Source organism: Lepidochelys kempii, chromosome 7, assembly GCF_965140285.1.
Source record: "Lepidochelys kempii isolate rLepKem1 chromosome 7, rLepKem1.hap1, whole genome shotgun sequence".
NCBI classification, from domain to species: Eukaryota; Metazoa; Chordata; order Testudines; family Cheloniidae; genus Lepidochelys; species Lepidochelys kempii.
Window position 1 is genome coordinate 124,312,758 of NC_136386.1, and position 27,177 is coordinate 124,339,934.

The 27,177-nt window shown below is 48.7% G+C and overlaps 1 protein-coding gene across 10 annotated transcripts in view; it reads right to left on the bottom strand.

Moving 5' to 3' along the window:
* Positions 1–469: 469 nt before the first annotated feature.
* Positions 470–27,177, bottom strand: part of LOC140915106 (uncharacterized) — a 30,289-nt gene continuing 3,581 nt past the window's right edge. The window contains exons 2-5 of one of the 10 annotated variants that reach the window (XM_073354599.2): positions 25,449–26,569; positions 22,469–22,579; positions 22,224–22,328; positions 470–3,391 (exon numbers count right to left, since the gene is read on the bottom strand). In XM_073354599.2, the coding sequence (XP_073210700.1) occupies positions 1,731–2,888 (1,158 nt within the window). In that variant the 5' untranslated portion in view covers positions 2,889–3,391; positions 22,224–22,328; positions 22,469–22,579; positions 25,449–26,569 and the 3' untranslated portion in view covers positions 470–1,730. Of the gene's footprint in view, positions 3,428–4,245; positions 5,376–22,223; positions 22,329–22,468; positions 22,580–23,112; positions 26,570–27,177 lie in introns of those variants that run through there. The other 9 variants (XM_078853897.1, XM_073354600.2, XM_078853898.1 and 6 more) reach the window with 9 other exon arrangements.

Here is a 27,177-nt window from a genome sequence, read left to right on the forward strand (position 1 = left end):
GAGAGACAGAGAGGTACATAGATGAGACTTTCTGGGACACAGTAGAACGGTCCCACCCCTGGTCTGACAGCCTCTGTACTGTTGGGGAGGATGAAAGTCTCAGGGAAAGAGAACATCCAACTGGAGCAGAGGGTAGTGAAGACATACCCTTAGAAACTAACAAATGTATTTGGGCATAAGCTTTGGTGGGCTAAAACCCACTTCATCAGATGTATGGAGTGGAAAATACAGTAAGCAAAATATATATTCTAGCACATGGAAAGATGGGTGTTGCCTTACTAAGTGGGGGGTCAGTGCTAATGAGCCAATTCAATTAAGGTGGAAGTGGCCTATTCTCAACAGTTGACAAGAAGGGGTGAATACCAAGGGAGGGAAAGGTTTCAGAGTAACAGCCGTGCTAGTCCTGTATTCGCAAAAAGAAAAGGAGGACTTGTGGCACCTTAGAGACTAACCAATTTATTTGAGCATGAGCTTTCGTGAGCTACAGCTCACTTCATCGGATGCATACTGTGGAAAGTGTAGAAGATCTTTTTATACACACAAAGCATGAAAAAATACCTCCCCCCACCCCACTCTCCTGCTGGTAACAGCTTATCTAATGTGTATGATAATCAAGGTGGGCCATTTCCAGCACAAATCCAGGTTTTCTCACTCCCCCCCACACAAACCCATTCTCCTGCTGGTAATAGCTTATCTAAAGTGACCACTCTCCTTACAATGTGTATGATAATCAAGGTGAGCCATTTCCAGCGCAAATCCAGGGTTTAACAAGAACGTCTGGCGGGGGGTAGGAAAAAACAAGGGAAAATAGGTTACCTTGCATAATGACTTAGCCACTCCCAGTCTCTATTCAAGCCTAAGTTAATTGTATCCAATTTGCAAATGAATTCCAATTCAACAGTCTCTCGCTGGAGTCTGGTTTTGAAGTTTTTTTGTTGTAATATCGCAACTTTCATGTCTGTAAGCACGTGACCAGGGAGATTGAAGTGTTCTCCGACTGGTTTATGAATGTTATAATTCTTGACATCTGATTTGTGTCCATTTATTCTTTTACGTAGAGACTGCCCAGTTTGACCAATGTACATGGCAGAGGGGCATTGCTGGCACATGATGGCATAGATCACATTGGTAGATGCGCAGGTGAACGAGCCTCTGATAGTGTGGCTGATGTGATTAGGCCCTACGATGGTGTCTCCTGAATAGATATGTGGGCACAGTTGGCAACGGGCTTTGTTGCAAGGATAGGTTCCTGGGTTAGTGGTTCTGTTGTGTGGTATGTGGTTGCTGGTGAGTATTTGCTTCAGATTCGGGGGCTGTCTGTAAGCGATGACTGGCCTGTCTCCCAAGATTTGTGAGAGTGTTGGGTCATCCTTCAGGATAGGTTGTAGATCCTTAATAATGCGTTGGAGGGGTTTTAGTTGGGGGCTGAAGGTGACGGCTAGTGGCGTTGTGTTATTTTCTTTGTTAGGCCTGTCCTGTAGTAGGTGACTTCTGGGAACTCTTCTGGCTCTATCAATCTGTTTCTTCACTTCCGCAGGTGGGTATTGTAGTTGTAAGAATGCTTGATAGAGATCTTGTAGGTGTTTGTCTCTGTCTGAGGGGTTGGAGCAAATGCGGTTGTATTGCAGATCATGTGGTGTGGTCAGGGTGAAAGCTGGAGGCATGTAGGTAGGAATAGCGGTCAGTAGGTTTCCGGTATAGGGTGATGTTTATGTGACCATCGTTTATTATCACTGTAGTATCCAGGAAGTGGATCTCTTGTGTGGACTGGACCAGGCTGAGGTTGATGTGGGATGGAAATTGTTGAAATCATGGTGGAATTCCTCAGGGGCTTCTTTTCCATGGGTCCAGATGATGAAGATGTCATCAATGTAGCACAAGTAGAGTAGGGGTGTTAGGGGACGAGAGCTGAGTAAGCGTTGTTCTAAGTCAGCCATAAAAATGTTGGCATACTGTGGGGCCATGCGGGAACCCATAGCAGTGCCGCTGATTTGAAGGTATACATTGTCTCCAAATGTGGAGTAGTTATGGGTGAGGACAAAGTCACAAAGTTCAGCCACCAGGTTAGCCGTGACATTATCGGGGATAGTGTTCTTGATGGCTTGTAGTCCATCTTTGTGTAGAATGTTGGTGAAGAGGGCTTCTACATCCATAGTGGCCAGGATGGTGTTATCAGGAAGGTCACCGATGGATTGTAGTTTCCTCAGGAAGTCAGTGGTGTCTCGAAGGTAGCTGGGAGTGCTGGTAGCGTAGGGCCTGAGGAGGGAGTCTATATAGCCAGACAATCCTGCTGTCAGAGTGACAATGCCTGAGATGATGGGGCGCCCAGGATTTCCAGGTTTATGGATCTTGGGTAGCAGATAGAATATCCCAGGTCGGGGTTCCAGGGGTGTGTCTGTGCAGATTTGATCTTGTGCTTTTTCAGGGAGTTTCTTGAGCAAATGCTGTAGCTTCTTTTGGTAACTCTCAGTGGGATCAGAGGGTAATGGCTTGTAGAAAGTGGTGTTGGAGAGCTGCCGAGCAGCCTCTTGTTCATATTCCGACCTATTCATGATGACAACAGCACCTCCTTTGTCAGCCTTTTTGATTATGATGTCAGAGTTGTTTCTGAGGCTGCGGATGGCATTGTGTTCCGCACGGCTGAGGTTATGGGGCAAGTGATGCTGCTTTTCCACAATTTCAGCCCATGCACGTCGGCGGAAGCACTCTATGTAGAAGTCCAGTCTGCTGTTTCGACCTTCAGGAGGAGTCCACCTAGAATCCTTCTTTTTGTTGTGTTGGTAGGGAGGTCTCTGTGGATTAGTATGTTGTTCAGAGGTATATTGGAAATATTCCTTGAGTCGGAGACATTGAAAATAGGATTCTAGGTCACCACAGAACTGTATCATGTTCGTGGGGGTGGAGGGGAGGGAAAATTACTTTTGTAGTGCTAACAAGGCCAATTCAAACAAGGTGGCCCATTACCAACAGCTGACAAGAAAGTACGAGTATCAGCAGAGAGATAATTACTTTTTCTAGTGACCCATCCACTCCCAGTCTTTATTCAGGCCTAATTTGAAGGTGTCCAGTTTGCAAATTTATTCCAGTTCTACAGTTTCATATTAGAATCTGTTTTTGAAGATTTTTTTTGGTTGAAGAATGGCCACTTTTAAATCTGTTATTGAGTGTCCAGGGAGATTGAAGTGCTTTCCTACTGGTTTTTGAATGTTACAATTCTTGACGTCTGATTTGTGTCCATTTATTCTTTTGCGTAGAGACTGTCCGGTTTAGCCAATGTACATGGCAGAAGGGCATTGCTGGCACATGATAGCATATATCACATTGGTAGATGTGCAGGTGAACGAGCCCCTGATGGTGTGGCTGATGTGGTTAGGTCCTATGATGGTGTCCCCTGAATAGATATGCAGACAGAGTAGGCATCAGGCATCTCAAAAAAGATATATTGGAATTAGAAAATGTTCAGAGAAGGGCAACAAAAATTATTAGGGGTCTGGAACGGCTTCCATACAATGAGTGATTAATAAGTCTGGGACTTTTCAGCTTGGAAAAGAGACGACTAGGAGCGGGATATGATTGAGGTCTATAAAATCATGACTGATGTGGAGAAAGTAAATAAGGAAGTGTTATTTACTCCTCCTCATAACACAAGAACTAGGAGTCACCCAGTGAAATTAATAGGCAGCAGGTTTAAAACAAACAAAAGGAAGTATTCCTTCACACAATGCACACTCAACCTGTGGAACTCCTTGCCTGGGGATGTTGTGAAGACAAGACTATAACCGGGTTCAAAAAAGAACTAGATAAGTTCCTGGAGGATAGATCCACCAAACGCTATTAGCCATGATGGGCAGGGATGGTGTCCCTGGCCTCTGTTTGCCAGAAGCTGGGAATGGGCGACAGGGGATGGATAACTTGATGATTACCTGTTCTGTTCATTCCCTCTGGGGCACCTGGTGCCGGCCACTGTCGGAAGACAGGACACTGGCCTAGATGGACCTTTGGTCTGACCTAGTCTGGCCGTTCTTATGTCTCTTCATGAGGGATTTAACCTAAGTTCAGGCTGGCTTGGCTCTGCTAACTCCCCCTTTCCCCCATCAGGTGTTACTTGTGGCATTGCTTGAACTGGTTAGCGATGCCCCACAATAGCTCATGGCCACTAGTACTACAATGCCGCCCCACAATCCCCAGCATGGGGCCTATCATGCCATCTATGCATTTGCAATCCCTTGACTGGACATCACGTACCACTGTGGCTAGGGGGCTTGGCAGCCTGGTTCCTATTTGCACACACCGCCTGGTACCAGTCCTTGCCCATGGCTCCAATACGGTGCTCCGAACCCCCGCCAGAAGCCGTCATCTCGGCGTGCCACCACCTGCCCCGAGGCCAGCACTGAGGAAGTTGCTGACCTATGCAAGGCTAGCAGGGCACCTGGCGTGCGGGGCAACAGGAATGCCAAGGGCCCCCGACGTGCCTGCTTCCTGGGGTTCTACTCTTTCTGCCCACTGGGGCGGCCACCCTCTCACGCCATGCCAAGCAAGAGCAGTTTTCTGTGGCAGTGTGCCCCATGGGGTGTGCACCCCCCCACTACAGTACGGTACGGATGCAGGGTGGGCCGGTGAGTGCCTGGAGCACAATCAGCCCTAGGCTGACAGGAGAGAAGATCCTCGAGTGTGTGCCCCTGCTGCACTGCCAGCTCCAGGGCCCAGTGAAGATGTGGCATGGATGCGTGCCTAGGACACCACCAGCCCGTCGTCGGTGTGTTCACCACCGACCCTGCGTCCGAGTGACGGTGCAGTGTGGGCGGGACCCCAGTGTATCACCAGCCCCACCCCACCACTGCTGGCGTAGCGTGGACGTGCCTCTGGAGCATCACTAACCCCACACCCCAGGGATCGTGCGGGTGTTCCTCCGGTGTGTCTCTGACCCCCACGTCCAGTGACGGTGTAGTGCGGGTGTTCCTCCGGTGTGTCTCTGACCTCCACGTCCAGTGCCGGTGTAGTGTGGGCGTGTCCCCAGTGTGTGTCTGACCCCCACGTCCAGTGACGGTGTAATGTGGGCGTGTCCCCCGGTGTGTGTCTGACCCCCACGTCCAGTGACGGTGTAGTGCGGGTGTTCCTCCGGTGTGTCTCTGACCCCCACGTCCAGTGACGGTGTAGTGCGGGTGTTCCTCCGGTGTGTCTCTGACCCCCACGTCCAGTGACGGTGTAGTGTGGGCGTGTCCCCAGTGTGTCTCTGACCCCCATGTCCCAGTGACGGTGTAATGTGGGCGTGTCCCCAGTGTGTCTCTGACCCCCACGTCCAGTGACGGTGTAATGTGGGCGTGTCCCCAGTGTGTCTCTGACCCCCACGTCCAGTGACGTTGTAATGTGGGTGTTCCTCCGGTGTGTCTCTGACCCCCACATCCAGTGACGTTGTAATGTGGGTGTTCCTCCGGTGTGTCTCTGACCCCCACGTCCAGTGACGGTGTAGTGTGGGCGTGTCCCCAGTGTGTCTCTGACCCCCACGTCCAGTGACGGTGTAGTGTGGGCGTGTCCCCAGTGTGTCTCTGACCCCCACGTCCAGTGACGGTGTAGTGTGGGCGTGTCCCCAGTGTGTCTCTGACCCCCACGTCCAGTGACGGTGTAGTGTGGGCGTGTCCCCAGTGTGTCTCTGACCCCCACGTCCAGTGACGGTGTAGTGTGGGCGTGTCCCCAGTGTGTCTCTGACCCCCACGTCCAGTGACGGTGTAGTGTGGGCGTGTCCCCAGTGTGTCTCTGACCCCCACGTCCAGTGACGGTGTAGTGCGGGTGTTCCTCCGGTGTGTCTCTGACCCCCACGTCCAGTGACGGTGTAGTGCGGGTGTTCCTCCGGTGTGTCTCTGACCCCCACGTCCAGTGACGGTGTAGTGTGGGCGTGTCCCCAGTGTGTCTCTGACCCCCATGTCCCAGTGACGGTGTAATGTGGGCGTGTCCCCAGTGTGTCTCTGACCCCCACGTCCAGTGACGGTGTAATGTGGGCGTGTCCCCAGTGTGTCTCTGACCCCCACGTCCAGTGACGTTGTAATGTGGGTGTTCCTCCGGTGTGTCTCTGACCCCCACATCCAGTGACGTTGTAATGTGGGTGTTCCTCCGGTGTGTCTCTGACCCCCACGTCCAGTGACGGTGTAGTGTGGGCGTGTCCCCAGTGTGTCTCTGACCCCCACGTCCAGTGACGGTGTAGTGTGGGCGTGTCCCCAGTGTGTCTCTGACCCCCACGTCCAGTGACGGTGTAGTGTGGGCGTGTCCCCAGTGTGTCTCTGACCCCCACGTCCAGTGACGGTGTAGTGTGGGCGTGTCCCCAGTGTGTCTCTGACCCCCACGTCCAGTGACGGTGTAGTGTGGGCGTGTCCCCAGTGTGTCTCTGACCCCCACGTCCAGTGACGGTGTAGTGTGGGCGTGTCCCCAGTGTGTCTCTGACCCCCACGTCCAGTGACGGTGTAGTGCGGGTGTTCCTCCGGTGTGTCTCTGACCCCCACGTCCAGTGACGATGTAGTGCGGGTGTTCCTCCGGTGTGTCTCTGACCCCCACGTCCAGTGACGATGTAGTGCGGGCGTGTCCCCCGGTGTGTCTCTGACCCCCACGTCCACTGACGGTGTAGTGTGGGTGTGTCCCCCGGTGTGTCTCTGACCCCCACGTCCAGTGACGATGTAATGTGGGCGTCCCCCCAGTGTGTCTCTGACCCCCACGTCCAGTGACGATGTAATGTGGGCGTCCCCCCAGTGTGTCTCTGACCCCCACGTCCAGTGACGATGTAATGTGGGCGTGTCCCCAGTGTGTCTCTGACCCCCACGTCCAGTGACAGTGTAGTGCGGGTGTTCCTCCGGTGTGTCTCTGACCCCCACGTCCAGTGACGGTGTAGTGTGGGCGTGTCCCCCAGTGTGTCTCTGACCCCCACGTCCAGTGACGGTGTAATGTGGGCGTGTCCCCAGTGTGTCTCTGACCCCCACGTCCAGTGACGATGTAATGTGGGCGTCCCCCCGGTGTGTCTCTGACCCCCACGTCCAGTGACGATGTAATGTGGGCGTCCCCCCAGTGTGTCTCTGACCCCCACGTCCAGTGACGATGTAATGTGGGCGTCCCCCCAGTGTGTCTCTGACCCCCACGTCCAGTGACGATGTAATGTGGGCGTGTCCCCAGTGTGTCTCTGACCCCCACGTCCAGTGACGGTGTAGTGCGGGTGTTCCTCCGGTGTGTCTCTGACCCCCACGTCCAGTGACGGTGTAATGTGGGCGTGTCCCCAGTGTGTCTCTGACCCCCACGTCCAGTGACGGTGTAGTGTGGGTGTTCCTCCGGTGTGTCTCTGACCCCCACGTCCAGTGACGGTGTAATGTGGGTGTGTCCCCCGGTGTGTCTCTGACCCCCACGTCCAGTGACGGTGTAGTGTGGGTGTCCCCCCAGTGTGTCTCTGACCCCCACGTCCAGTGACGGTGTAGTGTGGGTGTCCCCCCAGTGTGTCTCTGACCCCCACGTCCAGTGACGGTGTAGTGTGGGTGTTCCCCCAGTGTGTCTCTGACCCCCACATCCAGTGACGGTGTAATGTGGGCGTGTCCCCAGTGTGTCTCTGACCCCCACGTCCAGTGACGTTGTAATGTGGGCGTGTCCCCAGTGTGTCTCTGACCCCCACGTCCAGTGACGTTGTAATGTGGGTGTTCCTCCGGTGTGTCTCTGACCCCCACGTCCAGTGACGATGTAATGTGGGCGTGTCCCCAGTGTGTCTCTGACCCCCACGTCCAGTGACGGTGTAGTGTGGGTGTTCCTCCGGTGTGTCTCTGACCCCCACGTCCAGTGACGGTGTAATGTGGGTGTGTCCCCCGGTGTGTCTCTGACCCCCACGTCCAGTGACGGTGTAGTGTGGGCGTCCCCCCAGTGTGTCTCTGACCCCCACGTCCAGTGATGTTGTAATGTGGGCGTCCCCCCAGTGTGTCTCTGACCCCCACGTCCAGTGACGATGTAATGTGGGCGTCCCCCCAGTGTGTCTCTGACCCCCACGTCCAGTGACGATGTAATGTGGGCGTGTCCCCAGTGTGTCTCTGACCCCCACGTCCAGTGACGATGTAATGTGGGCGTGTCCCCAGTGTGTCTCTGACCCCCACGTCCAGTGACGGTGTAGTGCGGGTGTTCCTCCGGTGTGTCTCTGACCCCCACGTCCAGTGACGATGTAATGTGGGCGTGTCCCCAGTGTGTCTCTGACCCCCACGTCCAGTGACGATGTAATGTGGGCGTGTCCCCAGTGTGTCTCTGACCCCCACGTCCAGTGACGTTGTAATGTGGGTGTGTCCCCAGTGTGTCTCTGACCCCCACGTCCAGTGACGATGTAATGTGGGCGTGTCCCCAGTGTGTCTCTGACCCCCACGTCCAGTGACGATGTAATGTGGGCGTGTCCCCAGTGTGTCTCTGACCCCCACGTCCAGTGACGGTGTAGTGTGGGCGTGTCCCCAGTGTGTCTCTGACCCCCACGTCCAGTGACGGTGTAGTGTGGGCGTGTCCCCAGTGTGTCTCTGACCCCCACGTCCAGTGACGTTGTAATGTGGGTGTGTCCCCAGTGTGTCTCTGACCCCCATGTCCCAGTGACGGTGTAGTGTGGGTGTGCCCGGGTGCATCATCAATCCCACAGCCCGGTGACAGCGTAGTCTGGTTGGCTCTGTTCAATCCATGGTGGTGAGATGGCACACTGCTTCCTCGTCACAGCTATAATAAGCTCCGCAGCCAGCACTTCTTGGATTGGGTCCTGCTGGCTAGGCCGCAGTCCTGGAGAATGGGCTGGCCCGAGGACAGTCGCTCACTGTGTCGTGTGAAACATCCTGGAACTGGAGCGTATGACTGCTGCCCTTCACTTCAGAGAGTGGTCAGAGATGGTTAGGCCGCTTTGACAGAAGCGTGGTCTTTGCTCTAAGCCCAGGCACATGGCGCTGCCCGAACAAGAGCGCACACAAGCCTGTGTAGGAATGAGAAGTACATGGGCAGGGGGGTTTCGCAGAGTATTGTGTGGTGGCGGTGGTGTACCTGTGTGTGACGGACAGAAGGGGCAGCAAGGGACTGAAGCAGCCAAAAACCCAAGCTAATGGTAATGGAAGTCCTGGTAATATGGCGCTGAGTGAAAGCCTTTTGGGCACTGAGTGTTGTCTGGAAAGGTAGGCTTGGAACAGCTGGCAAATAAACTGGCTCCTGTTGTTTGATCCCTGCTGTGTTCAGAAAAGAAGCTTTATGTACAATCTCTGCCCATAAATAAGATTGCATCAAAGAAAATATCTGGCTCTATCATCGGTTTCTCCTCCCAGCAGAAACAACCCACTGGGCCCCAGCTCTGGCTATCTGGTAGGGGATTACAGCAGTGTCAGCTGTGGGCTTCAAACTCATCCCTCCAGGTAATAATATGAACAGCAGAGACTGGGAGTTCAGCCCTTCTGCCTGAGGAGAAATATTCCCAGCCTCTGCCAATTCAGCTAGGGCAGGTGTTGGATCATATTAAAGAAGTTCTGTGTTAAAATCACAAATGAGTTTGATTCCCCATAGTTTAAATTCCAGGGTATTACTAATTAAGAGGTCTCTTGGTTTTTGGTACTGTTTCCTCTCCCTCTGTGTGTGAAACTTGCAAGCTGCTAATTGCGTTAGTACATTCTAAGACAGAGTCTGTTCTCAAAGCAATTCTTTGTAACAACAACCACTCACACAGAGAGAGAGACTCAAAGCAATACTCTGTAACAACAGAAACAGCACCCAGAGACTCCCCGCCCTTTTGTTGTATTCATCTCGCTTTGTTAACAATTGTAATTAAAATATAGAGGATGTATGTGGATAATAACTGAATGATCAGGGAGGTGCCAACCTAAGAATCCAGTGTCCATCGGCTGAAGAAGGCGTTAAGTGGAAATAACCAGAGGACCCCCGGAGGGCAGACTGGAATCCACCCAACAGCCTCAAGAATGGGAGAACCAAAGAACAAGATAACATCTGGCAGCACAGAGCCGTTAGGAATGTGCCATCTGCTGATTGATTCAGCAACAGCATGATGAAGCAATTCCCATAGACTGGCATAGGAAGACATTCCTATAAAAATGGACTCTAGAAAGTGAGAACTTTGGGGTCTGATTCTGCAAACCAACTTCCAGGAGCATCAGATGAGCATCTGACAAGTCCCTGCTCCCTCCTCATTTCCAGGCCACCTGGCCAGTGGCTTGGCATGAGCAACTCTAAGGCTGGTAACTATGATAACAACCTTGCAGAACCTCTGTGTGTGTGTGTATGAATGAATGTGTGAATAAATATGAGATTGAATGGAATGTTATAGCTATAACTAACTGCTTACTATGATTCTTTCTGTATCCACAATAAATGTGGTACTTTGCCTTTTCCCCTTTAATAAGATCCTGCTGGTTTTTATTTTATTGGTATAACACAGGCACAGGCTTCCACTTCCACTCTCCTGAGGCGCACAGGCTGTGAATGGACCGTAAGCAGTCAGGCCGAGAGGCTCTCTTCCATGAAAACATGCTCTGTGACTCTGCAGATTTGTCACACTTAGGCTGCTCAAATGTACACAGGCCACTTGGCTGCTGGAAAGGTAGCTACAAACAGCACCCCTCTGACAGCAGCCTTTCACCTCTGGAGTCTGGAATGCACTGTAGGGAACAGTCCTGCCCTGGCCACAAAGGGACAGGCAACCTGGCACATCACTGCCATTTCTCAGAACAAGTACAGTACATTACAAGGAAGCTGAGTTCCTCGAAGACAAATTTTTTTCAAACCTTCAGCATAATTTGTCAGATTTCCCTGATGGGAGCTCTTGATTAAGAAACTAGAAGAACATAACATTAACATGGCACACATTAAATTGAACATTGGGTGACTGGCAGGTCTCCAAATGTAATAGTAAATGGGGGTGACACCAACAAGTGGGTGTGCTTCCAATGGGGTCCCCCAGGGATCAGTTCTTGGCCCCATGCTATTTAACATTTTTATCAATGGCCTGGAAGGAAACTTAGAGTCATCACTGATAAAGTTTGCAGATGACACAAAAACTGGGGGGAGTGGTAAATAACGAAGAGGATGTGTCACTGATACAGACAGATGTGGATCACTTGGTTACCTGGCCGGAAGCAAACAATATGTGTTTTAATGCAGCTAAATGTAAATGTACACATCTAGGAACAAAGAACGTTGGCCATACTTACATGATGGGGAACTCTATCCTGGGAAGCAGCGAGTCTGAAAAAGACTTGGGAGTGGTGGTGGATAATCAGCTGAACATGAATTCCCAGCGGATGCTGTGGCCAAAAGGGGCTAATGAGATTCTGAGATGTATAATTTGGACTATCAAGCAGGTTATATTACTTCAGTATTTGGCATCGGTGCGACCGCTGCTGGAATCCTGTGTTCAGTTCTGGTGTCCACACTTCAAGAAGGATGTTAATAAATTGGAGAGTATTCACAGAAGAGGGTAGGGATAGGATACAGAGGACCCTAGACAAATTGGAGGATTGGGCCAAAAGAAATCTGATCAGGTTCAACAAGGACAAGTGCAGAGTCTTGCACTTAGGAAGGAAGAATCCCATGCACCGCCACAGACTAGGGACCGAGTGGCTAGGCAGCAGTTCTGCAGAAAAGGACCTAGGGGTTACAGTGGACGAGAAGCTGGATATGAGTTAACAGTGTGCCCTTGTTGCCAAGAAGGCCAGTGGCATTTTGGGATGTATATGTAGGGGCATTGCCAGCAGATCGAGGGACGTGATCATTCCCCTCTATTCGACATTGGTGAGGCCTCATCTGGAGTACAGTGTCTAGTTTTGGTCCCCACACTACAAGAAGGATGTGGAAAATTGGAAAACGTCCAGCAGAGGGCAACAAAAATGATTAGGGGACTGGAACACATGACTTATGAGGAGAGGCTGAGGGAGCTGGGATTGTTTAGTCTGCGGAAGAGAAGAATGAGGGGGGATTTGATAGCTGCTTTCAACTACCTGAAAGGGGGTTCCAAAGAGGATGGCTCTAGACTGTTCTCAGTGGTAGCAGATGACAGAACGAGGAGTAATGGTCTCAAATTGCAGTGGGGGAGGTTTAGGTTGGCTATTAGGAAAAACTTTTTCACTAGGAGGGTGGTGAAACACTGGAATGCGTCACCTAGGAGATTCCACCACCTCCCTTCCTTAGAAGTTTTTAAGGTCAGGCTTGACAAAACCCTGGCGGGGATGATTTAGTTGGGGATTGGTCTTGCTTTGAGCAGGGGGTTGGACTAGATGACCTCCTGAGGTCCCTTCCAACCCTGATAGTCTATGATTCTAAGAGCCACGGGAATGATTAAAGGCTTGGAAAACCCGCCTTATAACAATAGACTCAAGGAGCTCAATCTGTTTAGCTTAATCAAGAAAAGCTTAAGGGGTGACTTGATCACAGCCTAAAAGTATCTAAACAGGGAACACAACTTTGACAGAGGGCTCTTCAGTCTAAAAGAGAAAGATCTAACAAGAGCCAATGGCTGGACGTTGAAGCTACACACATTAAGACTGGAAATAAGGTGCACATTTTTACCAGTGAGTGTACTTAATCATTAAAGCAACTTACCACAGGCTGTGATGGAGTATCCATCAAATCAAGATGGGATGTTTTTTCTAAAAGTGCTGCTCTGGTTCAAACACGAATTATTCTGGGGGCAGGTCTCTGGCCTGTGTTACCCAGGAGGTCAGACAAGATGATCACAATGGTCCCTTTTTGCCTTGTAACTGATGAATCTACGACCCACTCTGTGTTCTGTTTTGTCAGTAAGTTCCTTTATAGATAACAAGAACTTGCCCTGAGGATCTCCAGAGAGTTAGGTTTTTTACTCATTCGCTCAAAGGCTAATGCACCTCTCTTTAAGCTCAGCACTTAATTTTGTAAGCACTAAATGGCTTTTTAAATGGCTATGGGAGAGATTACTTCTTCCTCACTGGCTCCAGAGTGCAGGAGAGCAGGGGCCCAGACCTTCCCAGCTAGAGGGGCAAATACAAGGGTTGTCTAAGTGCACAGAAATGGTGAAATGTTTGACTGAGCATTCTTTCCATCTCACACGTCATCACCACTAATAAAGGCTGGGGTAGACCCTTTGGTATCTGAGAGTTTGCACAGGTTCAGCTAAGCGGAACTTAGCTAATTGGTGCTACACAAGAAGGAAGAGTCCAGTGCTGGTTTTGCATGGCTCAGAGGAATAAAGTCACTCACTCCCCTGGAGCCAGCAGCTCTGATGCTGCTACACATTGATGTGCTCATTAAGAAGGTGCCATTTTCAGAGTCACTTTCCAGAATGGCCCGTGCTGTGTGCACAGACGGCATGAGACCTGCAATCACACTCCTGCAGATTTGCAACTCACAGGCCAGCCTGTTCTTACTGCCCCTGACTCAGTCCAGCAGTAGCACCACAGAGGTAGGCAATTCCCAGCTGGGTGAAATCCTGGTCCCATTGAAGTCAACAGCAAACTCCCATTGACGTCAGTGGAGCCAGGATTTCACTCTGGATTTTTCCCACCTCTGGCGTCTCATGGGCCCCATGTCCTAATACTGAGTGCAAGAGAATGCAGGTTCCTGCTGCTAGAGCCTTTTCATGCATTTTCCGTTCCTGTGGCAAAGCAGATGTTGGAGTGACTCGCTGGACAATCCGCCTGGAAATTCTTACCTTTAAGATGCCGAGCGCTCCTTGGCGCTAAGTGAAATCGTCTGTGTCTCATTAACATCAAAGAGTTTCCTTCAGTAGTCCAGGCAGCGGGAGAGCAATGAGCAGATGAGCTGGGGAACTGCTAGTCTCCACTAATGTGGCCTGCAACCAATTAACATCAAAGGGGAGCCACTAGAATGTGTGAAAGAGGGAAGGAGGGCAGCAGCAAGGGTAAATCGCACCAACTGGGGAGAAAGGGGCAATGCTGAAGTTTCAGCTCAAATTGTGACCCCACCCAAAGACCATTTGAATCCTGTGCTGGTGCTGGTGGGTTCCTCTGAAATCCCCCCATCCCTTTGTACTGGCCATGGTGGGTCCCACTTTTGTCATCCAGGCTGGACTGCAACTCTCTCTATCTTGGGGCTTGTCTACACTGGCTCTTTACAGCACTGCCACTTTCTCACTCAGCGGTGTGGAAAAAACCCAGCCCTGAGCGCTGCGACTTTCAGCACTGTAAAGCACCAGCGTAGACAGTGCTCCAAGAAACTCCCAAAGAAGCTACCACTGGTGCTCAGCACAACAGCAGTCTGTAAGTACTTCGGTGGGGAGAAGAGTTCTACATAGGAATGGCCAGTTTGTGTCAGACCAATGGCCTATCTAGTCCGGTATCCTGTCTTCCGATGCTTTTGTGGGAATGAACAGAACAAGGCAATTATTAAGTGATCCATCCCCTGTCATCCAGAACCAGCTTTTGGCCATCACAAGCTAGGGACACCCAGAGCATGGAGTTGCATCCCAGACAATCTTGGCTAATAGCCATTGATGGACCTGTCCTCCATGAATTTATCGAATTCTTTTTTGAACCCTGTTATACTTTTGGCCTTCACGACATTCCCTGGTAACAAGTTCAACAGGCTGATTGTGCATTGTGTGAAGAAATACTTCCTTCTGTTTGTTCTAACCCTCCTACCTATTAATTTAATTCAGTGACCCCGGGTTCATGTGTTATGGGAAGCGGTAAGTAATACTTCCCTGTTCACTGTCTCCACCCCGTCATGATTTTATAGACCTCCCTCATATCTGTCCCCCCCCTTAGTCGTCTCTTTTCCAAGCTGACCAGCCCCAGTCTTTTCAATCTCTCCTCATACGGAAGCTGTTCCATCCCCTAATCACTTTTGTTGCCCTGCTCTGTACTTTTCCCATTTCTAATGTGTCTTTTTCGAGATGGGGCCACCAGAACTGCATGCAGTATTAACGGTGTGGGTGTGCCCTGGATTTCTATAGTAGCATTATGATATTTTCTGTCTTATCTATCCCTTTCCTAATAGTTTCTAACATGCTGGTTGCTTTTTTGACAGCCGCTGCACGTTGAGTGGATGTTTTCAGAGAACTGGCTAGCACTGTATGTAAGGGAGCAGTATGACTGCTCAGAGCTCCGGTACGAATCTGTAGAAAAACCTGAGTGTCTCTGGATTAAGTTTAGAAGTGTGTGCAACAAGAGTGATGTAGTGGTGGGAGTCTGCTATAGACCACTGGACCAGGGGGATGAGGTAGATGAGGCTTTCTTCCGGCAGCTCACGGAAGCTACTAGATCGCATGCCCTGATTCTCATGGGTGACTTTAATTTTCCTGATATCTGCTGCGAGAGCAATACAGCGGTGCATAGACAATCCAGGAAGTTTTTGGAAAGCGTAGGGGACAATTTCCTGGCGCAAGTGCTAGAGGAGCCAACTGGGGGGGGCGCTTTTCTTGACCTGCTGCTCACAAACCGGGTAGAATTAGTGGGGGAAGCAAAAGTGGATGGGAATCTGGGAGGCAGTGACCATGAGTTGGTTGAGTTCAGGATCCTGACGCAGGGAAGAAAGGTAAGCAGCAGGATACGGACCCTGGACTTCAGGAAAGCAGACTTCGACTCCCTCAGGGAACGGATGGCCAGGATCCCCTGGGGGACTAACTTGAAGGGGAAAGGAGTCCAGGAGAGCTGGCTGTATTTCAAGGAATCCCTGTTGAGGTTACAGGGACAAACCATCCCGATGAGTCGAAAGAATAGTAAATATGGCAGACGACCAGCTTGGCTTAATGGTGAAATCCTAGCGGATCTTAAACATAAAAAAGAAGCTTACAAGAAGTGGAAGGTTGGACATATGACCAGGGAAGAGTATAAAAATATTGCTCGGGCATGTAGGAATCATATCAGGAGGGCCAAATCGCACCTGGAGCTGCAGCTAGCAAGAGATGTCAAGAGTAACAAGAAGGGTTTCTTCAGGTATGTTGGCAAGAAGAAGAAAGCCAAGGAAAGTGTGGGCCCCTTACTGAATGAGGGAGGCAACCTAGTGACAGAGGATGTGGAAAAAGCTAATGTACTCAATGCTTTTTTTGCCTCTGTTTTCACTAACAAGGTCAGCTCCCAGACTGCTGCGCTGGGCATCACAAAATGGGGAAGAGATGGCCAGCCCTCTGTGGAGATAGAGGTGGTTAGGGACTATTTAGAAAAGCTAGACGTGCACAAGTCCATGGGGCCGGACGAGTTGCATCCGAGAGTGCTGAAGGAATTGACGGCTGTGATTGCAGAGCCATTGGCCATTATCTTTGAAAACTCGTGGCGAACCGGGGAAGTCCCGGATGACTGGAAAAAGGCTAATGTAGTGCCGATCTTTAAAAAAGGGAAGAAGGAGGATCCAGGGAACTACAGGCCAGTCAGCCTCACCTCAGTCCCTGGAAAAATCATGGAGCAGGTCCTCAAAGAATCAATCCTGAAGCACTTGCATGAAAGGAAAGTGATCAGGAACAGCCAGCATGGATTCACCATGGGAAGGTCATGCCTGACTAATCTAATTGCCTTTTATGATGAGATTACTGGTTCTATGGATGAAGGGAAAGCAGTGGATGTATTGTTTCTTGACTTTAGCAAAGCTTTTGACACGGTCTCCCACAGTATTCTTGTCAGCAAGTTAAGGAAGTATGGGCTGGATGAATGCACTATAAGGTGGGTAGAAAGCTGGCTAGATTGTCGGGCTCAACGGGTAGTGATCAATGGCTCCATGTCTAGTTGGCAGCCGGAATCAAGTGGAGTGCCCCAAGGGTCGGTCCTGGGGCCGGTTTTGTTCAATATCTTCATAAATGATCTGGAGGATGGTGTGGATTGCACTCTCAGCAAATTTGCGGATGATACTAAACTGGGAGGAGTGGTAGATACGCTGGAGGGGAGGGATAGGATACAGAAGGACCTAGACAAATTGGAGGATTGGGCCAAAAGAAATCTGATGAGGTTCAATAAGGATAAGTGCAGGGTCCTGCACTTAGGATGGAAGAATCCAATGCACCGCTACAGACTAGGGACTGAATGGCTAGGCAGCAGTTCTGCAGAAAAGGACCTAGGGGTGACAGTGGACGAGAAGCTGGATACGAGTCAGCAGTGTGCCCTTGTTGCCAAGAAGGTCAATGGCATTTTGGGATGTATAAGTAGGGGCATAGCGAGCAGATCGAGGGACGTGATCGTTCCCCTCTATTCGACATTGGTGAGGCCTCATCTGGAGTACTGTGTCCAGTTTTGGGCCCCACACTACAAGAAGGATGTGGATAAATTGGAGAGAGTCCAGCGAAGGGCAACAAAAATGATTAGGGGTCTAGAACACATGACTTATGAGGAGAGGCTGAGGGAGCTGGGGATTGTTTAGCCTGCAGAAGAGAAGAATGAGGGGGGATTTGATAGCTGCTTTCAACTACCTGAAAGGGGGTTCCAAAGAGGATGGCTCTAGACTGTTCTCAATGGTAGCAGATGACAGAACAAGGAGTAATGGTCTCAAGTTGCAGTGGGGGAGGTTTAGATTGGATATTAGGAAAAACTTTTTCACTAAGAGGGTGGTGAAACACTGGAATGCGTTACCTAGGGAGGTGGTAGAATCTCCTTCCTTAGAGGTTTTTAAGGTCAGGCTTGACAAAGCCCTGGCTGGGATGATTTAACTGGGAATTGGTCCTGCTTCGAGCAGGGGGTTGGACTAGATGACCTTCAGGGGTCCCTTCCAACCCTGATATTCTATGATTCTATGAACTATCCACGATGACCCCAAGATCTGTTTCTTGAATGGGAACAGCTAATTCAGATTGCATCATTTTGGATGCATAGTTGGGATTGTTTTCCGATGGGCATTGCTTTGCATTTATCAACGCTGAATTTCCTCGGTCATTTTGCTGCCCAGTCACCCAATTTTGTGAGATCCCTTTGTAAATATTTGTAGTCAGCTTTGGACTATCTTGAGAAAATTTGTATCACCTGCAAATTTTGCCATCTTACTGCTTATCCCCTTTTCCAGATCTTCTATGAATATGTTGTACAGCACAGATCCCAATACAGATCCTTGGAGAACCTTGCTATTTACCTCTCTCCACTGTGAAAACTGAACATTTATTCTTATCCTTTGTTTCCTATCTTTTAACCTGTCACTGATCCATGAGAGGACCTTCCTTCTTATAACGTCTGCTTAATTTGCTTAAAAGCCTTTGGTAGGGAACCTTGTCAAAGGCTTTCTGAAGGTCCAAGTATACTATATCCACTGGATCACCCTTAGCCACATGTTTGTTGACCGTCTCAAAGAATTCTAATAGATTGTGAGGCACGATTTCCCTTTACAGAAGCTGTACGGAAGTTGACTCTTCCCCAGCATAGTATGTTCTTCTATGCGTCTGGTAATTCTGTTCTTTACTATAGTATCAACCAGTTTTCCTGGTACTAAAGTTAGGCTTACTGGCCTGTAGTTGCCAGGATTACTACTGGAGCCTTTAAATATTGGTGTCACAATAGCTACCCTCCAGTCATCTGGTACAGAGGGTGACTTCAGCGATAAGCTACATACCCCCATTAATTATTCTGAAATTTCATATTTGAGTTGCTTCAGAACTCTTGGGTGAATCCCATCTGGTCCTGGTGACTTATTACTGTTTAATTTATCAATTTGTTCCAAAACCTCCTCTACTGGCACCTCAGTCTGGGACATTGATGACATCTTCATCATATGGACCCACGGGAAGGAGGCCCTTGAAGAAGTCCACCTGGATTTCAACAATTTCCACCCCACCATTAACCTCAAATAAGTAATGGTCACATAAACACCACCCTAAACTGGAAACCTACTGACTGCTGTACTTACCTACATGCCTCCAGCTTCCATCCAGAACACATCACACAATCTATTGTCTACAGCCAAGCCAAGCCCTAAGATACAACTAAATTTGTTCCAGTTCTTCAGACAGAGATAAACACCTATGAGATCTTTATCAAGCATTCTTAAAACTACAATACCCACCTGGGAAAGTGAGGAAACAGATTGACAGAGCGAGACGGGTACCCAGAGGTCACCTACTACAGGACATGCCCAACAAGGAAAATAACAGAACACCACTGGCCATCACATACAGCCCCCAGCTAAAACCTCTCCAGCACGTCATCATCTATCTACAACCTACGCTAGAAAACGATCCCTCACTCTCACAGACCTTGGGAGGCAGGCCAGTCTTCACTTACAGAAAGCCCCTCAACCTGAAGGAAATACTCAGTAGCAACTACACACCACAGAAACACTAACCCAGGAACCAATCCCTGTAACAAACCGCGTTGCCTGCTCAGACACCTTCAGAGGACCCAACCATATCAACCACACCATCAGAGACTCATTCACCTGCACATCTACTAATGTGATATATGCCAGCAATCCCCCTCTGCCATGGACACTGGCCAAACCGGACAGTCTCTACGTAAAAGAATAAATGGACACAAATCAGACATCAGGAATGGTAAAATACAAAAGCCAGTGGGAGAACACTTCAATCTTCCTGGACATTCTATAACAGATTTAAAAGTAGCCATACTTGAACAAAAAAAACTTCAGAAACAGACTTCAAAGAGAAACTGCAGAACTAAAATTTATTTGCAAATCTAACATCATTAATTTGGGCTTGAATAGGGACTGGGAGTGGCTGGCTTACAAAAGCAACTTTCCCTCTCCTGGAATTGACACCTCCTCATCAATTAATTGGGAGTGGACTACATCCACCCTGATTGAATTGGCCCTGTCAACACTGGTTCTCCACTTGTGAGGTAACTCCCTTCTCTTCATGTGTCAGTATAATAATGCCTGCATCTTTAAGTTTCACTCTATGCATCTGAAGAAGTGGGTTTTTTACCCATGAAAGCTTCTGCCAAATAAATCTGTTAGTCTTTAAGGTGCCACCGGACTCCTTGTTGCTTTTGTGGATACAGACTGACATGGCTACCCCCTGATACTTCTCAACCTGGGACAGTTTCTCAGATTTGCCAACTAGAAAGAATGGCTCAAGTGTGGGAATTTCCCTCACATCATCTGCAGTGAAGACCAATGCAAATAATTCATTTAGCTTTTCTGCAATGACCTATCTTCCTTGAGTGCTACTTTAGCACTTTAATCATCCAGTGGCCCCACTGATTAATTTGGCAGCTTCCTGCTTCTGAGGCACTTAAAAAAAATTTGCTTTAGTTTTTGTGTCTTTGGCTAGCTGTTCTTCAAATTATTTTTTTGGCCTGCCTCATTATATTTTTACACATGCCCTGCCAGAGTTTGTTCCTATCTCTTTTCCTCAGGAGGATCTGACTTTCCGTTTTTAAAAGGTGCCTTTTTGTCTCTAACTACATCTTTCACTCTATTATTTAGTCACGGTGCCATTTTTTTGTTCCTCTTACTGTTTTTTTAATTTGTTTTATTTGGAGTGTACATTTAGTTTGAGCCTTTATTATGGTGTTTTTAAAAAGTTTCCATTCAGCTCACAGGCATTCACTTTTGTGACTGTTCCTTTTAATTTCTGTTTAAATAGCTTCTTTATTTTTTGCGTAGTTTCCGTTTTTGAAGTTAAATGCTACTGTGGTGGGTTTCTTTGGTTTTTCCCTCTCTACAAGGATATTAAATTTAATTACATTATGGTCGCTATTACCGAGCAATTCAGCTCTATTCACCCCTTGGACCAATCCCTGTACCTCATTTCGAATTAAATCAAGAATTGCCTCTTCCCTTGGGGGTTCCAGGACTAGCTGCTCCAAGAAGCCGTCATTAATGGTGTCTAGGAAATTTTCTCTCTCCATCCCATTTTCAGGTGACATGTACTCAGTCTATATGGGGACAGCTGAAATCCAACTAATTTCTGAATTACTATAATTATTATTATTTATTTACATTACAATACTGCCTAGGAGCCCTAAGTCCTGAACCAGACTCCATGGTGTGAGGCACTGTACAAACACAGAACAAACAGATGGTCCCTGACTCAACGATCTTACAATTCACGTGTATGACAGGAGACTAAAGATGGATACAGACAGATGGGGGGCAGGAGAGAGTACAAGGGAACAATGAGACAGGATTGGTCAGCACGACAGGCAGTGGTCTCAGCACACCAGAGGCCTAACCAATGTCACGTTTTTTGTTGGCCTCATGGTAAAGGAGAGTTTTGAGGACAGATTTGAAGGAGGAGAATCTCATAGACAGCAGCATAGTGAGATCCAAAGGTTGGAAGCTGAAGTTAGACAAACTCAGACTAGAAATAAGGTGCAGAATTTTAATAGGGAGGGTAATTAACCATTGGAACAACTTAGCTAGGGTTGTGGTGGATTCTCCCTCTCCTGAAGTTTTCAAGTGAAGTCTAGATATCTCTTTCTAAAACTTATGCTATACATCAACCAGAAGTTATAGGTCTGATGCAGATTCCCCAATGGATGAGATTCTCTGGCCTTTGTTGTGCAAGAAGTCAGACTAGATGATCTCAAATGGAATCTTCTGGCCTTAAAATCTATGAATCTAAGGCCTTGTCCACATTAAAGTTTTTCAGTGGCATAGTCCCATCAGGGCAATTAGAGTTGGTTGAACAATTTTCTGTTGGGAAATGCATTTTCACTGTAATCAAAACATTTTTTAGGAACAGGTCAATTTCAATGAAATTTTGGACAGGTAAAAGTCAGAATGAGTCATTTCAACTTTCTTGTTTAGTTTAAATAATTTTTTTCATTTGATAAATTTTTTTTACCTTTTAATTTCAACTATAATATAAAGTTAATCAAAACAAGAAAGTTGAAACATTTTTACTTTATAATGATATATTTAATATTGTAATATAAAAGTCTAAACAAAATGAATTGATATTGAAATTAAACATTTCAGCGGTGGCACAATTTTTGTTCTATGGGAAATTGTGAAATTTTGACCTTTCGGGTTGATCTGGAACAAAACCTTCTTTGGAATATCCTGTGGAACGGAAATTCTGGTTTCAGACCAACTCTAGTTATATTAGTGGCTAAAACCTTAATGTAGACGAGGCCTGAGTGAAAGGAGCTGGAGAGACAGCGTATTGTGGCTGTGCTCCAACAGCCTGCATTTGCTTCTCATACAATACACAGTCTGACACACCTAGACCACCTCTCCTTGCAGGACCCTCCATAGCAGCTATTGCTCTCCAGCACTCTGCATTTGTGCAAACCCACATATAGACTGAAGGAGCAGGAGGGAGTTCTCAGGACTCTGGCAATCTACTAAAGAAACCCAAGGAAGTGTCCTTGCCTTACCATCTTCAAGTCACACCATAAGGTTCCCCTCTTCACTATCACATTCCCCAAAGAGCCAGAGCAGAAGACGATTCAGTGGAGTGGTCAAAACAGCCAAGATTCATCCTAGAGCAGGGTGAAGGATTGACTGTGCTTAGAGTGAGGTTCCAATTACAGCCAGCATAGGAGAACAAATCAACCCTCTTTTCCTCCCACCACCAAAACCAAAACTGTGGATACACAAAACCAAATGCTCCAAGACAAACCTTTCCTCTCGGTGTCCCGGTACGTTCTGTATAGCCCTTCAGTTTACACTGTGTCGTCCTTGGGGCAAGAGATGGTTTCTTCTGCATTTTGCATAGTGCCCAGCAGTGGGTCTGGCAAAAGAGGTTTGTGATACATGATGCCACCAGGAGACAAGGAAGTGAATGAGGTTACTTACTAATGCAAGGATGTTTCACTTTCTGCTTGAGTCATTTCTCCCACCTTCCATATCAAGTTTTGATTCTTGTCTTCATCTTCAGGGCTCTGCATGACTCAGCTCACGTGTACATCTTTGATCTGGTTTCCTTTTGCTCCCTATTACTGCTCTCTATGCTCCACCACGACTTTTCTCCTATATGCTTCACTAGTATCCTTTCCCCATTGACCTCTAACCTCCTTGGTCCAGGTTGCTTTCAACATCTGGAATGTCCTCCCTTATATACTAAACTGCCTCCTCTCTGAATCATTGCTTGAGGCACACGAGGCTTCCATGAGAGCTTTTATCAAAAACCCAAATGTAGAACGTAGCTCTAATAAAAATACAGAAACAAACTGCTTGAAGTTTGGTCCTTCAGCCTAGGTACTAGGTAACACAGATGAGTGTTCAGTGTACTGATTTAACCAGTACACTGCTGAATTCCCTAGGTACTGGTGCCACTTACAAGTGACAGCTTAGTATGGAACCAGTTCCTCCCCATTCTGTCTCAGCAATTCTCAGATGCTGTGAATCCAACCTGATGAAAGTCCAGTATGGTCCATGCAGAACAGCCCCACTAAACTGCACCTTGTATAACCAAAACCCCCAAGGAATCAAACTGAAATATCCCCTGGGGTGCGGCTTCCCTGGACTCTTGTTCCCCAAGGCAAGGGCACAGTGAAGGAAGACAAGGCTGTCTGACAGCACATTGATCAGCTCCAGTGGGATACGGTCATTTGGCGAGGAGTCAAAAGTTCCACGCTAGCTAACGTCTTGGGGCCCTTTGCAAAATCCAGAGGGCAGAAAGCATGTGGAACAGGGGCACAAGGAGTGGCCTAGCCAGCAGGTGTTTTGGGTGATGCCCCTTTAGCAAGAGCACGAGGTGGGCTATTGGAACAAGAAGTTTCTGTGGCAGTTGGGATACGGGAAGTCTGAGGTGGCCAGTTGGAAGCAGACAGGCTGGAGAGTGGAGACTGCAAGAAGCAGATTGGGAGGGAAGAGACTGGGAGTTGCAGATAGAACTGGGCGATTTGGGGTTGGGACTGGCAGTCTGATCTGGACGGGGAGTGACAGTTGGGACTGGCAGATGGGGTGAGGGGTGACAGTTGGGACTGGCAGATGGGGTGAGGGGTGACAGTTGGGACTGGCAGATGGGGTGAGGGGTGACAGTTGGGACTGGCAGTCTGATCTGGATGGGGAGTGACAGTTGGGATTGGCAGATGGGGTGAGGGGGTGACAGTTGAGATTGGCAGTTGGGATGAGGGGTGACAATTGGGACTGGCAGTCTGATCTGGACGGGGAGTGACAGTTGGGATTGGCAGATGGGGTGAGGGGTGACAGTTGGGACTGGCAGTCTGATCTGGACGGGGAGTGACAGTTGGGATTGGCAGATGGGGTGAGGGGTGACAGTTGGGACTGGCAGATGGGGTGAGGGGTGACAGTTGGGACTGGCAGTCTGATCTGGATGGGGAGTGACAGTTGAGATTGGCAGTTGGGATGAGGGGTGACAATTGGGACTGGCAGTCTGATCTGGACGGGGAGTGACAGTTGGGATTGGCAGATGGGGTGAGGGGTGACAATTGGGACTGGCAGTCTGATCTGGACGGGGAGTGACAGTTGGGACTGGCAGTTGGGATGAGGGGGTGACAGTTGGGACTGGCAGTTGGGATGAGGGGTGACAATTGGGACTGGCAGTCTGATCTGGACGGGGAGTGACAGTTGGGACTGGCAGTTGGGATGAGGGGTGACAGTTGGGACTGGCAGATGGGGTGAGGGGTGACAGTTGGGACTGGCAGTCTGATCTGGATGGGGAGTGACAGTTGGGATTGGCAGATGGGGTGAGGGGGTGACAGTTGAGATTGGCAGTTGGGATGAGGGGTGACAATTGGGACTGGCAGTCTGATCTGGACGGGGAGTGACAGTTGGGACTGGCAGTTGGGATGAGGGGGTGACAGTTGGGACTGGCAGTTGGGATGAGGGGTGACAATTGGGACTGGCAGTCTGATCTGGACGGGGAGTGACAGTTGGGATGAGGGGTGACAGTTGGGACTGGCAGTCTGATCTGGACAGGGAGAGACAGTTGAGATTGGCAGTTGGGATGAGGGGGTGACAGTTGGGACTGGCAGTCTGATCTGGACAGGGAGTGCCAGTTGGGATTGGCAGTTGGGATGGAGCAGGTTAGGAGCGGGAGTGGCAATGGACATGGCAGGTGGGATTGGGTGGGGAGTGACAGGTGCTGGGAATGGCCATTGGAATGGGGTGGCAGCAGCAATCGGGTGTAAGGGTTGTTGGGAATGTCAGTTGATATGGAGGGAGAAGTGACAGTTGGGAATGTCAGTTTCAATTGGGCATGCTAGGAGGGGTGACTGGAGTGGGGATTAAGAGTATGAAGGGGGTAGGCTAGGGTGGAGTGAAACAGTTTAAACTGGGCAGACTGGCATGGGGAGAGACCACTGGTTTGAACAGAGCAGGTTTGAGGGAGAGTGACGGTTGGGAAGGACTGGATTGGACAGGTTCCGTGGGGTGTCTGATGATTTTAAATGATGACCATGCAAGGGCCTAGTACCAAGTGAGGAACCAGCTGCTCATGACATTTTGGACAGTGGTGGAGGAATGAACCGAATTAGGCAGTTTGGGAGGGGCTGGTTTGACGTGGGGAGGGCAACAGAGGATGAGAAGCAGGTTGGATTTAGGCAGTGAGAGGATCAGAAAACGGCAGAGGAGGTCACTAAGAAGCAGGTAAAACGTGTGAGAATTATTCCCTCTTCCTCACTGAGTAAACTCACCTTTCTAAAAAGTGGTGATTAGTCCTGCTGCGAGGTAGTAATGCCGGTTCCTGTCTGTAGTATTCCACTTGTGGTGCAACTGCGCTTGAGGAGAGAATCCTTTGGCCAGCAGCGTCTTGTGTTCCCTGCCTCCACCCTGCATGCCCTCACCTAGCCCAGGGCAGAAAGGCCAGAGCGAGGCCAACTGACCCTCAGTTCCTTCTTACTACCCGTGGTTGAAAGACACAGTGTCGAGCAGTGTTCCTGTCTCTTGCACTTACGATCTAGTTAAGGTTTTTGTATATAGCTGCCCTTAGTGTAGTTAGCTGGGTGTTAGCATCTAGGACAGGTTTTTTTGTAAGTCTTAGCTGGGTGACTTTTCTACCTTGTTTCTATTTTGTTCACCGGGTATGGGGTATTCAGTCTTATGGCTGACCAGAAATCCCTTGGGTTTAAGCATTATTCATCATGTGAGGCTGCACTTCCTCTTAATGATGGATACTCATTCTCCAAGCAGTCCCTGAAAGTGACAGATGCTTGCTTAAAATGTTTCTGTAAGACAAGTCCATGAGTCCTGCTTCTGACTCAGGAAAACGAGACCAGATGAGTTCTACAAAGTCCTCTTCCAAAAGCGTTGCAGCAGGCACTATGTTTGCATCACCCTTTAGTGCTTTGAGACAATCCCCTGCTGCTGTGTCTGTAAAGCCTTTCTCCTTGTCTGACAAGGATAGGTCACAGCCCCCCCCCCCACTTGAGGAGCACGGATGTGGGTCTGCATTCCAAGGATGGTCTAAGACAGCAAGGGAGAGATCCCCTTTCTCTACTTTGAAAGGATAGCTCAGGGGTGATCCATGTCGTACTGGCACTCCCTGTTAGTAAAACTCCAGTACCACCTAATGTTCACTCTGACTTTGGTATGGAGTGCCCAGTACCATCACATACTCTTGTGATAATCAGTCATGGAATTTTCTGCACCTGTGCCAACATTTCTGGTGCCATCATCCACTGTCTTGAACCTCTTATTACTGGTACCGAGATTTACCACAGTGGTGGATTTAACTGGCTTAGCTCTGCCTGATTCTCTCTTTTCTTCTTCTGTGAAAATAGCTGCACTGGTAGTGTCAGCTTCCATACTGACCTTCCTAGAACAATTGTGAAGGAAATAATTACATTCATGGAGGTAAACAGTAAAACGGATGTAATACAACATGGGTTTTCCAAAGGTAAATCATGCCAGACTAACCGGATTTCCTTCTTTAAGAAAATAACTGATTTGTTTACATAAGAGAAGCGCAGGAAATCTAATACACTTGGATATCAACAAAGCATCTGACATGGTTCCATGTGGGAAATTATGAGTTAAATTAGAGGAGAGGAATTAGTATAAGCACTGTAAGTTGGACAAGGACCTGGCTAAAAGGGAGAAGGCAACAGGTTCTGCTCAAAGGTGAACTATCTGACTGGAGGAAGGTTACTAATGGAGTTCCTCAAGGATCAGTCTTGGGACCAATTTATTAAATATTTTTATGAATGACCTTGGCACAAACAGTAGAAGTGTGCTAATTAAATTTGCTGACGATAGAAGGCAGGGGGGCATTGTCATTACACAGAAAGATTGGAATATTAGACAGGAAGATCTGGATGATCTTGAAGACAGGAGTAACAGAAATGGGATGAAATTCAATCGCAGAAAGTGTAAAGTCAGGCACCTAGTTCTAAAAAGAAGAATTTCTGCTACAACATGGGAGCT